Below are 13,451 nucleotides of genomic sequence, written 5' to 3'. Positions count from 1 at the left end.
CGATCGGAGTAGGGGTCAATTTTCACTCCATTGAGGATGTCAATATAAAGTGCAACTCAGACATTGATGCCACAGCTGTCACTGTCAATGTTCGCTTCTTTTATACAGCTGATGTGCGAACCAATCGATGGCAAAAGGATTTCCACTTTTTGAATGCTGTGGTTAATTGATTGGATTGTTCTCAACCATGATGCCCACACAGAGCACATACTGTACACACAAACACACACATACACACACAAAGAGGCTGCACTTTAAACAATCCCTCCACCGTTACCTCTTCTGTTGGTTGTCAATACTCCTAATGTCAGGGCTCTAGTTTTCTATGTGCAAGTGTGTGTGTTAGGGCTGTCAATGGTCAGTGGTATAGTCGAGGGTATATGTAGGTATACAGGGTATACCCACCTCTTTTTCTGGCTGTTTACAGTATATCCACCTATCGGCCAAAAGCCCCTGGAATATATAGGGGAGTATACCCACTTCTTTTTCGGTAATTTATCCGTCTGCTTAATAGCACACCCACCTTATCAAATACCACTGTCACCATTTAACTGATTAAAGGTTAATCGTTGATAGTGGTGTAGTTGTTAACCACTGTGAATATTTTTGACAGGTTATGCATGTCGGTCTATAGGTTAATTTTGCTACTCTTCAGTTCACCATCCAGATCTACTGGAAGACAGACAGTCTGCTAGCCTCGTTAACAGGTGGAAACACAGTGCCCACTGCCCACCCTCTGATCTCCACTGGTTAATTAGCCTTGGCTGCTCGACACTGCGTACCAGCTGGGTCAGGTGGGAGCTAGCTAGCGGCACCAGTCATTCAGCGATTAACGCTAGTAACACCGTCCCAATCCAACTGCGTTGCTTTGAAATTCTTGTGTCCACCCTCTCGTCTCCCCGCTAGGTCACCCCAGTGAGTAAGATGCCGGATAAACTACTGTTAGCTCTGTTAGCACTGTTAGCAGTAGCCATGTTTCCATCAGCCTGTTTAGATGCGCATCTAGAAGTATCACATCAGAAAAGTATGATGGAAACGCCAAAATTCGAATTAAAATCCACTGATTCGCACAAACTAAAATACGCTCGCTTTAGCCGGGTTTTGGTTGATTCGAAAAAATGTTGATTCGCAAAACGGGGGATGGAAACAGTTATGTTCGAATTAAGTCTGACGTAGCGCACCTCTCTCCATGGTGATATCCACACTCCGGGTCGGGAAGGCGGTAATGCATTTACAAGCTGGTTGCCAACCGCCAGAAAACGTAGAAGAAGAAGAATGCGAGACTTGTTTTGTTTCCGGTTCTGCGGAAAACTCGTGCGAGTTCGTAGTTTTCACCAAAGTCCGTACATTTAATGGAAACACACAGGATTCGTATTTCTTTTAATGCACATTTCCCAATGATTCGAATCACTTTTGGATGAAAACATGGCTAGTGTCAGCATGGCTAGTGGTGCGTAAACAATGCTTACACATTGGGGCCACCTGGGGGGACACCAGGGGTGGCCACAATGTTTTCGCACCAACATCATCCTGCCACTGGAACAGGGCTACCCGCAGTAATTGCTAATAAACAGCACCACTACCTAACTTAGCTTAGCTTAGCTTAGCTTAGCGTAGCGCACAGTGCAGGGCAGCCCAAGCTAACGTTAGCTAACCAGTGTAGACAAAAAGGTGGGCAGTGGGCACTATGTTCCAGCATGTTAACGTGGCTTGCCAGCTGTCTGTCAGCAAAGCAACAGGAAATAAGGTAAAAGGCAAGACATTCACGTCATAAAACATTAAAATTTCACCACTTCTTAATGCATAGCTCTTTGAAATGCTGTGTTTAAACTCACTGCTACAATGAAGCACGACTAAAAGGAAAGGCGTCTTGTATTTCATGTCATTTTGCTTTTTTTTTTTTCTTAAAAATTAACAAGTTAGTTACCGGTAAATGTGTGTCGGGCTATTAAAATACAAAATTAACTGAAACTGACATCCCTAGTGTTTGTCTGTGTGTGTGTGTGTGTGTGTGTGTGTAAGCACATGCAGGCCTTTAATACACTGATTCCCCGATGAGCATATTCCAGCCCCAATTACTTCACATATCAAAGCCGGTAGATGGAAAACTGACAAAAATTGAAATCACTTTAGTGGAAATGGGTGGAAATCACAGTATTAAATGAAAAGGCATTTTAAAAGAGGGGCTCTGCGTCCTTGTGAATAAATATGTGTGTGTGTGTGTGTGTGTGTGTGTGTGTGTGTGTGTGTTGTGAAAAGCTGTTTAAAGAGGGACCTCTCTCTAGGGGTTGAAGGCAGAGGGCAGGCGGCAGCTATATACATGGCACCGCAGGGGGGCTGTATCGTTTGAAGGCTGGGTGGTATGTTCATGCACACAAACACACACGTACACAAACATGCATCCAATCCAGCACTCTCTATGAATGGCACTCTCACACACAGAGCCTCTTTTCTGGAAATTTCCACTACTATCATATTCAGTAGGAATCTACTAGCCAGTGTTGTGATGTGTGTGTGTGTGTGTGTCGTGTTTGTGTGTGTTTATTTGTGTAGACGTCTGCTATTAACGCCTCTTTAGCAAGCACTCGCAAACATCTATGCGAGGACGTGCACAAACACACATACGGCACAGACATGCAAATTATCTTTTTTTTCTCTTCCTCCACGGTAGGAAGAGAAAACAAAAGCGAACGCAGCAACGAAAACAATTAGCCCAATCAAGGGTGACAGAAGGCAATTAGAAGTAAAAGGTTTGAGCTGCCAAAAGTCACTCTATTACTGAGAAATCTGCTGGTGGAGTGTGTTGCTGAATAGGCTGAAGACACATGACTGACTGTCTTAACAGTTTAAAGGTGTGTGCAAGGCACGAAGCAACATCCGTCCCTGAACCCCTGGAACAAGCGGCTGCTTTACGTCCATTTGGAGCTTGCAGATGAGAGACATTTCCAAAAAGGTATCATCAAGATGCATCGAGTGGAAACGAGCGGCTGCTTGGCAAACGGGTTCCTCGTGAATCAATTTACATTATCTGCAGACTGATGAGTGTGAGGTCTTGACTTCAGAAGCTACACGAAGCATTTTAAGCATTTACTGTAAACAAGGAAATCCAAATTGAAAGAAACTGACAGGTGTGAGTGTTTCTCAAGGTCTAAGCCATATTTCCTGTAAACACTGTTGTTTCGGATATATTTCAAATATATTCCCATGTCATTTGAACAGTGAAAGAGTTTGGATTGCTCTCAGCTGAAGCCAATATAAGAGTAAGGGTTCACAAAATCAAATTGTGTTTCTATGGTTTGTGTTTGCCCGCTGAACTGCAGTGAGGGTGTACTTTCTGGTATTAAAAATAGGTTTGTTAACCATCTCATGCTAGAATCAACATGAATTCAGGCAGACAATAGACAGACAAACCACTTATCATTTTAGTGGAAGGGAGTAAGATGGTAAAATTATGTGAGGTCGACAGGGAATACTGGCAACGGTGACAGAGGTTAGCTTTGCCAACCAAAGTTTAAATAGCTTGACTATGAACCGTCTTCCACAGTAGAATTTACTACCAGATGTTATGTAGCTCTCTCAAACAAGGAGCAAACGATCTGGACAACAAGATGCTAATAATTTTGGTGCAACAACAGCCAAACTATACGATCAGATCAATCAAGATACTAAAGAAAAGCTGATATGTGGCAGGCAATCAGCACAGAGCTGGGTGGAATACCAGGTCGGTAACATGGAAAGTGTGTTATGCTACATTAGCTTAGCGAGCTATCTGGCTAACTTATAACCATCACCATAGCAACATATCGTCATGCTTGTTTTGTGTTGCCATCTGCCTGAATCCATGTGGATGCGGCATAACCCCCAATGCCTCCCTTTGGGTCTCACCTCAGGGATCCATAAGGCACAGCTGACGTGGACCCACTTGGTTCCACTGCGGGTGGGCTTGAGGGCCCCCCCTCTCTTAGGGCAGAGCAAACATTTAGGCTGGACTCCCAGAGCGCAGGTCCGACACAGCCAGTTCCCTTGGGGGACCTTCAGGATGCCGTAACACGCCTGCGACAAGGACAAAGAGAAAGAAAAGTTAGGAGAGGGGACGATGTGAAGACAGACAAAGAGAGACACTTCATAACATACAGTATATGTTATGCATGTGACAATGTCTAATTTAATGTTTATTTAGGGAAGTCCTCTTGTCAAGCCCCTTGAGGGTTTTTTGGACCTCCTTGCATGTTCCCCATTGTTCTTTTTTTTTTTTTTTTTTCCTAAAAAGAAGTTCTTATATTACTGACTGTAATTGGTTTTAATGGTAATTGTATTACTGATTGTCAATTTTTTTATGGTAATTGTAATGTTGACTTTTTTTTTTAATATGTGCTAAATAAACAAACAAACAAACAAATACGTTCTTTACTACACTTTAGAGGCGCTGGTAGGCATATGTGTTAACTTCAGACAGAGCCAGCCTGGTTGTGTCCCCTTGCTTCAAGTGTTTATGCTAAGCTAACCACATGCAAGCTGTAACTTTTCAGTGGACAGATATGAGAGTTGTATGAATTTTCTCATCTAACTAAAATAACAGAGTGAAGAAACTTAATTTTTCCTTCACAGACTAATAAAGAAATGCTTTCTTTTTGACTACTGGCAAGTATATTTCCCAAAATATAAAACTATTCTTGCCCAATAAGAGGGAGGACGGTTGTTAAGGCAAATAAAGTTTAATATTTAAAGAACATACAAGATAGTCAGTATGTTCTTTTCATTTCAGAATACTATGAAAATCAACATGGGCCAATTTGAAATTTGCTTTAGAAACACAATCTATCAGTCAATACTGTATATACTCTAATCACCTTTATTATATCATCTTTCTTTGTTAAAGGTATGCTGTCATCATTAAATGACTGCAATGAAGCTCCAGCATATAAGACTTGATAGTCAGGTTCTGTGCATTCACAAGCAGTGCTATCAGGAAATTAAACCCAGACCAAACACAGTGAATACATATGGACACTGTGAAATGCAAAACATGGATATTGGGGCTCGAATTTTCCTACAAGCACATTTATGTTTCTGACTTTTTAAAATTACAATAGAGAAGTAAGAGACTGGAACCAGACTGGAGTGATGATTTACAATAGGCTGGATTCAGACAAACCAGCTCCGCCACAAGGCCACCCCATCGTTTTGTTTCCATGTCAGAATCCCCAAACTTTTCATTTTTGGAGACAGCATACTTTCAGCGGTTAGCGCTTCCAAACCATAAACTTAAAAAGTAATTACAGCCTGCTGCTTATGTCTTCTGTCATAAAATAAGCAAATTCACAAATTTCAAAGTGACACATGGCAAAGCATGCCTCTTTTCTCCCTTTTGCTTCATCTCACAGCTCTTTCAATGTCAGGTTCGTCACTGCTTCAACAATACACAAACAGACCGAAATGTTTTTAAGCAGTCCCTCCACATATTTTTGTCTCGCCCAAAACTTTTTTAAAACCGGATTTACATCAACTTGGGGAAGCAAGACATTTTCAAAATGCCTCTTGGTGTTGTTTTAACAACACAGCAGGTTATTGTACCATCAGCGCTCCACCCATTTCCCCTTCCGCTAACACACGGGGGTGCCCTGAGTGTTTTTCATGCCAACATAATAGCACACTGACTTATATTTGATCAAATCCAACTCCCAGAGTCAGAAACAGAGACTGATTTTATTGTCAGATATGATTTACTGTCTGAAAGTGTCTCTACTCCAGGGAGTGAATCATTCTGAACACCTCTTTCTCCTCCATTACTATAACATGTATGTCAGATTTATCAAATTTCACTTCTAACGAGTTGAATCTTTTAGTTGCGGCCCAAATGAAACCCCCTGAGCACTGCCAAACATAATTTAAAGACCCACTGCTGCTACATTCAAGCCAGGTCTCAGTATGCAATCACTCACTCTACTCTACACCAGGAAGGACACCTTGCAATGTAATAACTGATGTATTCTTGCTTTTTGGTCATAAAAAGAGATGAAACGATGGAAAGGTACAAATACGAACTTTGCACTGACTGGAGAAAAGAAAAGAGACATCAAAGACTCCATCTTCATTAGCAGCAATTAAAGCACTTTATTGATCAAAGGATTTAATTGATCAAACACAACACTTCAGTAAGCAGGGCCTGAGTTTTTTCTTTTTTTACCTGCTGAAGGTTAAAAAGACGCCTTATCAAAGAAGCAACAGTCGGCGGTGAATATGCTCACTCTATGAAAGCAATAATATTACTGAATGCTCCCTGAGAGCAACTATTTCTTTCACTGCTTGTTACATTTTGTCTCTATGACACCTCAGTGTTTGGCAGGTACTTCTTCTACCTAACAAAAACTTGGAAACACTGTAAGTGCTGTGTGGAGTGGAGCTTTAGAAAGCGCAGTTTGTATCTTGTGTATCACAAATGTGTCTACAGTGAAAAATTCACAGATATTTTTCCTAACCTCAATGCCCCTTTAAATGTGCAATGTGTAAGATTTGGCAGAAGTGTTAGTTTATAAGATTCAAAAAATGAAGTAATATATCAACAGTATGAAGGAGTAGTAGAAATAGTTTTGATGATATCTCAAAAATGTCTATGTATTGCCAGCTAGCCACGGTCCATTTTGTCTTGTAATACCACTTGTACCTCGAGAGGCGTGGTGAGTCACGGTAGTGTCCCGTCTGCCCTCAGTCCAACATAAGAGGACAAAGAAGTCAAGTCCAGTATTAGTGACAGGCTCTCAGGAAAGCTGCACAGCTTTTTTTTTCCCCCAGTGGCCACTCACTGTATTGCAGTGAAAAAAAATTCCCTGTGGCTTAAAGGGATAGTGCACCCAAAAATGAAAATTCAGCCATTATCTACTCACCCTCATGCCGAGGAAGGCTCTGGTGAAGTTTTACAGTCCTCACATCCCTTGTGGAGATCGGCGGGGGGAGCAGCCAGCACACCTAATGGCAGACGGCGCTCCAGACTAATGTCCAAGAACACAAAATTGAAACCACAAAATATCTCCAACATGCCCATCCGTAGTGATCCAAGTGTGCTGAAGCCCCGACATAAAAAGTTGTTTTGAAAAACGTCATTTGAACTCTGTTTTTAGCCTCACTGTAGCCTGTAGCTTTAACTGCCTCTCTGTGCTCCGTGCTCACGTGTGCGCGTTCAGGGTGATCGGTGATGCACGGTCTCTGAAGAGCAGCAGTCTCGTCAGTACTGATGTCCAGATTCTCAAGTGCAGGCATCGCCAATTCCCATTCTGAGCAGCAAAGACTTTCCTCATCCATTGGCATTGCTTTGCATTTGAAATAACTACACCACCAGGTTTCCAGTGCTCGACTCCGGTATTCTGCAGCTGGCTGAGGGTTAGGCTCATGAGCTGCGGTGGCTGCTTCGTCCAGTAGCCTGAGTTTCGTCCATATACTCGGGGTCAAACAAATACGGCTCAACAAAGAAATGCTGTTCTTCCTCAATTTCAAAGTCTTCAGACATGTTGGGCTGTCCTTTGCTAAAAGACTGTAGTGCAAATTATCTTTTAGCTACTGTGGTTACCGTTGTCTCTCCCTGCGGTGCACGTGTCACGTGATGTAAACACGGGTGAGCAAACCTCATGCCTTTGCTGGTCTCGAGCAAGCACGCACACGTGAGTGCGGTGCACAGAGAAGCAGTCAGAGCTACAGGCTACAGTGAGGCTAAAAACAGAGCTCATATGACGTTTTTCAAAACAACTTTTTATGTCGGGGCTGCAGCACACTTGGATCACTACGGATGAGCAGTATGGAGATACTTTGTGGATTCAATTTTGTGTTCTTGGACGTTAGTCTGGGGCGCCGTCAGCCATTACGTGTGCTAGCCGCTCCCCCCGCCGATCTCCACAAGGGATGTGAGGACTCTAAAACTTCACCAGAGCCTTCCTCTGCATGAGGGTGAGTAGATAATGGCTGAATTTTCATTTTTGGGTGCACTATCCCTTTAAAGAAGCATTTTCCCCATAGGCCACCATTGTAAAACAATTGTCTGTAAAACTGTTTACAGGACACCTCAGACTGCAAACAAGGTCACTCATGAATCCCAAACCTGAAAACCCAAACTATTGACTGTCAAAAAGTCGAGAGACACAGGAAGCACAGATGGTGCAACTAATGACAACACAACCTATACTGAAAAACCAAATGGCATCGACATATGGTTTTCGTGTGGCTGTTTTCTTGCTACTATGGTCTTACGAAAACTGCCACAAGAGAAGTCAGTCTCTGTCAGTCAAACTTTGCGTATTCTTGCCCTGCTGTTACTGAGTAGTTGGCTTGGAGGCGAATGTTCCCCCTTAAATTCTGAAGCAGGTGGTAGTTACAAGATAGTAACTGTCAACTAAAGAGCTACACAACTAAAACTACTTTTTTTCATGTGAGTGCATGTAACAGATAAATGATTTCCACATGTTGGCATTGGGATGATCCTGTTTTCCCTCCATTTCTAAATTTTTCCATTTTGAGGTGAGATACCAACATCAGATTTGATCTGCAGTTGGAGGCAACAATTTCCATCCAGTATCATAACAGCAGGTAAACAGAGGCAGCCTGATGACACCGAAGGTGTGTTAATGCCAACAGGGCCGACAGAAAAATTAACACTGTGTCACTGTGTAACAAACACAACAGCAGCCTGTTCAGGCCTCAGGTTGTCACATACAGCATTTGTGAAATTGCTACTGTACGTGCACTTTCATTCAGTTGATAAATGAAGTCTGAGGGAGAAAAAATTACGTGAGGCAGCTCTGAGGAAAACAAAACCTTGTCTTTGAACAACCTTGATTTTGTATTAATGCTTTCAGCATTTAGTAGTTTTCCCCCAGAGTCACTTTCTTATTCTGTGGAAAAAAAACTTTTTATGAAGCCAAGAGGATAACTGATACTTAAAAAAACATGCACAAACACACACATGCTTAAACAGAGTCAGTTAATCCCTTAATTCCTGACCTGATGAACACAGACGTTGCACTTGTCACAGAAGACCATCTCATTGCCGTCCTCTCCCTCTGGCGAGCGGCAGACGTCACAGACCACGTCCTCATCGTACTCAATGCCCAGGCCTTCCTCTGTCTCGATGGCCTGCCGCATCTTCTCATCACACACACTCTCTAGCTCGACCAGGACGCATTCCATCGTCAGCTCGTCTAGCTCTGGTAACGCTGGTGGCGAGAGGACAGAAAATCAAACTTGATTAGGTTTCCTTCATCCTCAACTAGAACACCTAAACCAATCATTCAGCTGTGGTAGAACAGGAAAGACTGGGATGACGGGTGGTTATAGGAGTGTATTTTAATGCACATCTTCTCCATTGTTGAAGAAAAAAATCAGAAAGTGTTGAAAGCAGATGGGAGGGATGAATATCTGAGGAAATGCTGAGCCTGTACAGAGCAATTAAAACTAAGAGTACAGTAACAGGGTCAACACTCTGAGGTTTCTTTTAGTTCTTGTTATCAAGAAGGATAACAGTAATGGGAAGCTGCTCATAGGAAGCTCAAAATGAGCGAGCCAATTTACCAAATTCCAGTTATTTTTGGCCAAAACACGTTGTCTCACACTTTAATTGGAAATGCTCACAGCTTTCCTTCACATGTGCACCTCGCACAGGTCACTTTCTGTTTTCCTTGGGCCTGATTTGGATGAAATGTACTGAAAATTAGCTGCAGGATGTGGGAGTATGCGGAGCTGCAGTTGACTCTTTGCTAACCGGAGAAAAAGCAGAGAGACGCTACATGTGCTTCGTCACTACAAGCCCATTTGCTATCAAAGCCAAAAACAACAAGATTTGTCTTTAAGCCCTTCTTGCCGACAGCTCAGTTCAGTGTGCCAATATGTGTCGGCATTAGCATTAGTATTCCTGCTCCATTTGCATCTCAAAGTAATGCCTTGCTCTAAGGCTGCTTAATAGTTGATGAAAACTGATTTAACTGGCAAATGCAAGCTTTCTTCTTCATAAAAAATAAAGTATTTGAGGTACCAGGAAAGTAAACAGTCTGGTTTCCAGGACAGTGGCAAACAGATGTGGAATATTATTATCTCATTACATGCAATGAAATTACAATAATTATACAAAATGGGGTAACAGCAAGGCATTACATCTAGTGTGAAAAAGTACCATTTTTTTCTGAAATAAAGATGATTATTTGGATAACTTTTGAAAAGCAGAGAGAAGAACATTTTAGATAATGTTACTTGGAGACTGTAATATGCCACAAATCCTAATTATAGACTGTAAGTGAAGACCATGCCAGCACAAATCAAGTTACAATCTGCAGAGTCGAGTGAATCTTTTCGAAGCCACTATGTCTGAATTTTGTATTTAAGTAGTTAAGAGTAAGGCAATCATTTTAAGATTCAGTATTTACATTGTTCTGTCACACTGCCTCTCGTTGCCTCGCCCGAATGCTCCAGGAGTCAATAAAGAAACTTCTGCTATCCTGGAGTCTGTACTTGAGGATTATTTATTGATTTATTTGAAGGATCAGCGCTCAGCTGGGGGTTTGTTGTTTTTTAAAGTGAAGCTGAGCCCCGTGTCTCTATCTATTATTTATGTTGCTCGATCCCTTCCCATCAAAAAATGAAATATAATTTTAAAAGAAAACAACTTTATTTACTGGTTCTCGAGCATCTTGTTGCCAGCAGGGTTGATTTCCAACCTGAGCTGCAGCTTCACATAAAGAAGAAGAGCTTAGACACAAATCCAAACAAAACACTGTTATACTTCAAAATGATGCAACATAAAATTTAATATGAAAGTGAACACCTGCTGCTGATATTGAAATCAGGTCAACTTTATTTTTCAAATGGAGTTCTTGATTTTGGCAACAACAAAAAAAAAAACAAACAAGCTTTGGCATGAATGAAGAAGTGAGAGGAAGGCAGTGTGTGAGTGTAAATGTGGATTTAGAAGCTGCTCTTGAAGCAGCAGAGAAAAGGGGAGTAGAGTTAGATATTAACCTGCTGTGACATTTACATCATGAACTGAACAAACACACAGGAGGGAGGGAAGCAACACCACCAATCACACATATTTGTGTGTGTGCTTTCAGTGTATTTGCTTTATATTTATCTTCTGTGTATGTTTCTGTTTGTACATGTGACCGCTGTGCTCACATGCAGATGCACATTTGTCATCATGTGTATGTGGTCATGACCGCCCCTATCTTAAAGCAACACAGCATCCAGCAGCCCTTTTTTAATACATGTTTAAGTCGGCACATCATCCCAGTGCAGCAGAGATTTGCATCTCCATATAATACGGCTACCCGCTTAAAAGTGTGTTAACTGACGACATGCTTGTGTTTGTGAACCAGCAGAGAAGATTTTCTGTCCACCCTGCTGGTGTTATTGTGGTCAACAACTTTCTTGTACTGTTGTGGGAGTTTTTTCATTTGCCTCAGAACTGCACGAATGTATGCTGGATGCCTATCTCCTCCAGCTTGCTTGCAATGTCTCAGAAGATCTTTTCATTTCTTGCTCTATCAGCCAAGGCACCCTGCATGGCCTTCTTGCTCCAAACAGCAAGCACGGCTTGCATGGTTCCATGTTTCCATTCTCTTTGCTTTTTTTGAAACATGCACCTCTCTGTGCACCGAGCTCATGTGTGCTTGCACGCAAGACCAGCAAAAGCACGTGAACACACATGAACGCGGTGCCCATGTCTCACAGTCTCGCGCATGCACGCACACGTGAGCGCAGTGCACAGAGAGGCAGTCAGAGCTACAGGCTACAATGAGGCTAAAAACAGGGTTCAAATGACGTTTTTCCAAACAACTTTTTATGTCGGGGCTTCAGGACACTTGGATCACTACGGACGAGCAGTATGGAGATATTTTGTGGTTTCAATTATGTGTTTTTGGACGTTTAAATCTGGGGTGCCGTCAGCCTCCATTAGGTGGAGTTGTGTTGCTACCCACTCTCCCCTTGGATTTCCGCAAGTGTTGTGAGGACTCTAAATCTTCCCCTGAGCCTCCCTCTGCATATGGGTGAGTAGATAATGGCTGAATTTTCATTTTTGGGTGCACTATCCCTTTAATATTTATGAAACTGAATTCAAGACATTTAAAGACTTTTTTAGGGCTTGCATACACCCTGGGGCCAGATGCATAAAACCCTGTGTAGATTCACGACTAAAACTGTGTGTACGCACAAAAGCAGAGACATGCACACACATTTTTTTCATGAGATTTATAAAGCCTTGTGTACATCTGATTCTGTTTTATGAATCTAGATCATTGTGGCACTGGGTGCATGGGCACAGACCTCATTTTCACAACCACAGGTCACCATAAACAGATGTAGAAACGCCCTTAAACATCGGTTTGCATGTTGACACTTGTGCCCCTCCACCATTCATTAGATATGTCAATGAGAACCATGGTAAAGAAAGTGCAATATCACTGAATGTGTTGCATGTGCGAGCTTCTCCAATGGTGCCAGAGCAGCTGTCATACGCACGGCTGTGGGTATTTGAAGCATATGTACCGCCAGTTAATCACATTTCTGCAAACCATCGTCATCATGGTAAAATCTCAATAATCACTGTTATTAAATGTCAGAAGGATGATCAATGTATTATTCATAGCACTCATGTGGAAACTCACTTTACAAAATGCTTCACAGGATAAAATTAAACAATCACTGACAGGAAGATGAATGTAAACAAAAAGAATGATGAAATTCATCACTCATAAATAATTTAAAATGAGTTCATAAATGCGCCTTTGACTGACATTTAATAGAACGCCGTGCAGCCTGCAAAATAATAACACAATCAGTGAAACTGGCAGACAACCCAAAAACTATGCTACCTGTCTGTCAACTTATGTTTAATCTCATCCTAATTATCTTATCCACAGCTATCTCAGTTAAAACTGTGTGTACGCCTTGTCTGAGGAATTCCTACGGTGCACACATTCTTCCTTTGTAAATACCAGTTTAGGTGTGGGAAAAGGAGTACAAATGGGTTTTGTGCTAAATCACCACTGAATGATGACAAAGGCCACCTGACGTCAACACAACCCACTTGGAGGCAGCTGGGCGTACTTTGGCCAAAATGGGCATTTAAACTGGTAATGAAAACACAATTCAGTACAGTCTATGGTGCCAATGGAAAAGCCATACAACATGCACACACACACAAAAGACAGACACATAGACTGAATTTCTTTCTTTACGTTTCAGTATGTTGTACTGCTTTTATTCTACACACTGTCCCTGCATCCTGTGCCTTCATGTACTTCTCTAATCTATTTAACTTACTTTCCTGAATGCATTATAATGCCATGAAGCCTGATATTCAATATCGAGTGTTTTCTCTATTACAACTGACAGCCTGCATGTTTCCCAGTGTTTTGTGCTGCTGCGATGGCCTAGTTTTCTGCAAAAAAAAATCAAGTTTCCTTTCTACTGAA

General features: G+C 41.9%; 1 protein-coding gene across 4 annotated transcripts in view; it reads right to left on the bottom strand.

The window, feature by feature from the left end:
- Positions 1–13,451, bottom strand: part of jade2 (jade family PHD finger 2) — a 257,626-nt gene that overhangs the window by 99,067 nt on the left and 145,108 nt on the right. For all 4 annotated transcript variants that reach the window (XM_078172613.1, XM_078172612.1, XM_033640720.2 and 1 more), the window contains exons 6-7: positions 8,989–9,200; positions 3,886–4,053 (exon numbers count right to left, since the gene is read on the bottom strand). In XM_078172613.1, the coding sequence (XP_078028739.1) occupies positions 3,886–4,053; positions 8,989–9,200 (380 nt within the window). The remainder of the gene's footprint in view (positions 1–3,885; positions 4,054–8,988; positions 9,201–13,451) is intronic.

This window comes from Epinephelus lanceolatus, chromosome 11 (genome assembly GCF_041903045.1).
Source record: "Epinephelus lanceolatus isolate andai-2023 chromosome 11, ASM4190304v1, whole genome shotgun sequence".
NCBI classification, from domain to species: domain Eukaryota; kingdom Metazoa; phylum Chordata; class Actinopteri; order Perciformes; family Serranidae; genus Epinephelus; species Epinephelus lanceolatus.
Note: the sequence above shows the minus strand (reverse complement) of the source record. Positions and strands in the feature narration are given on the sequence as shown.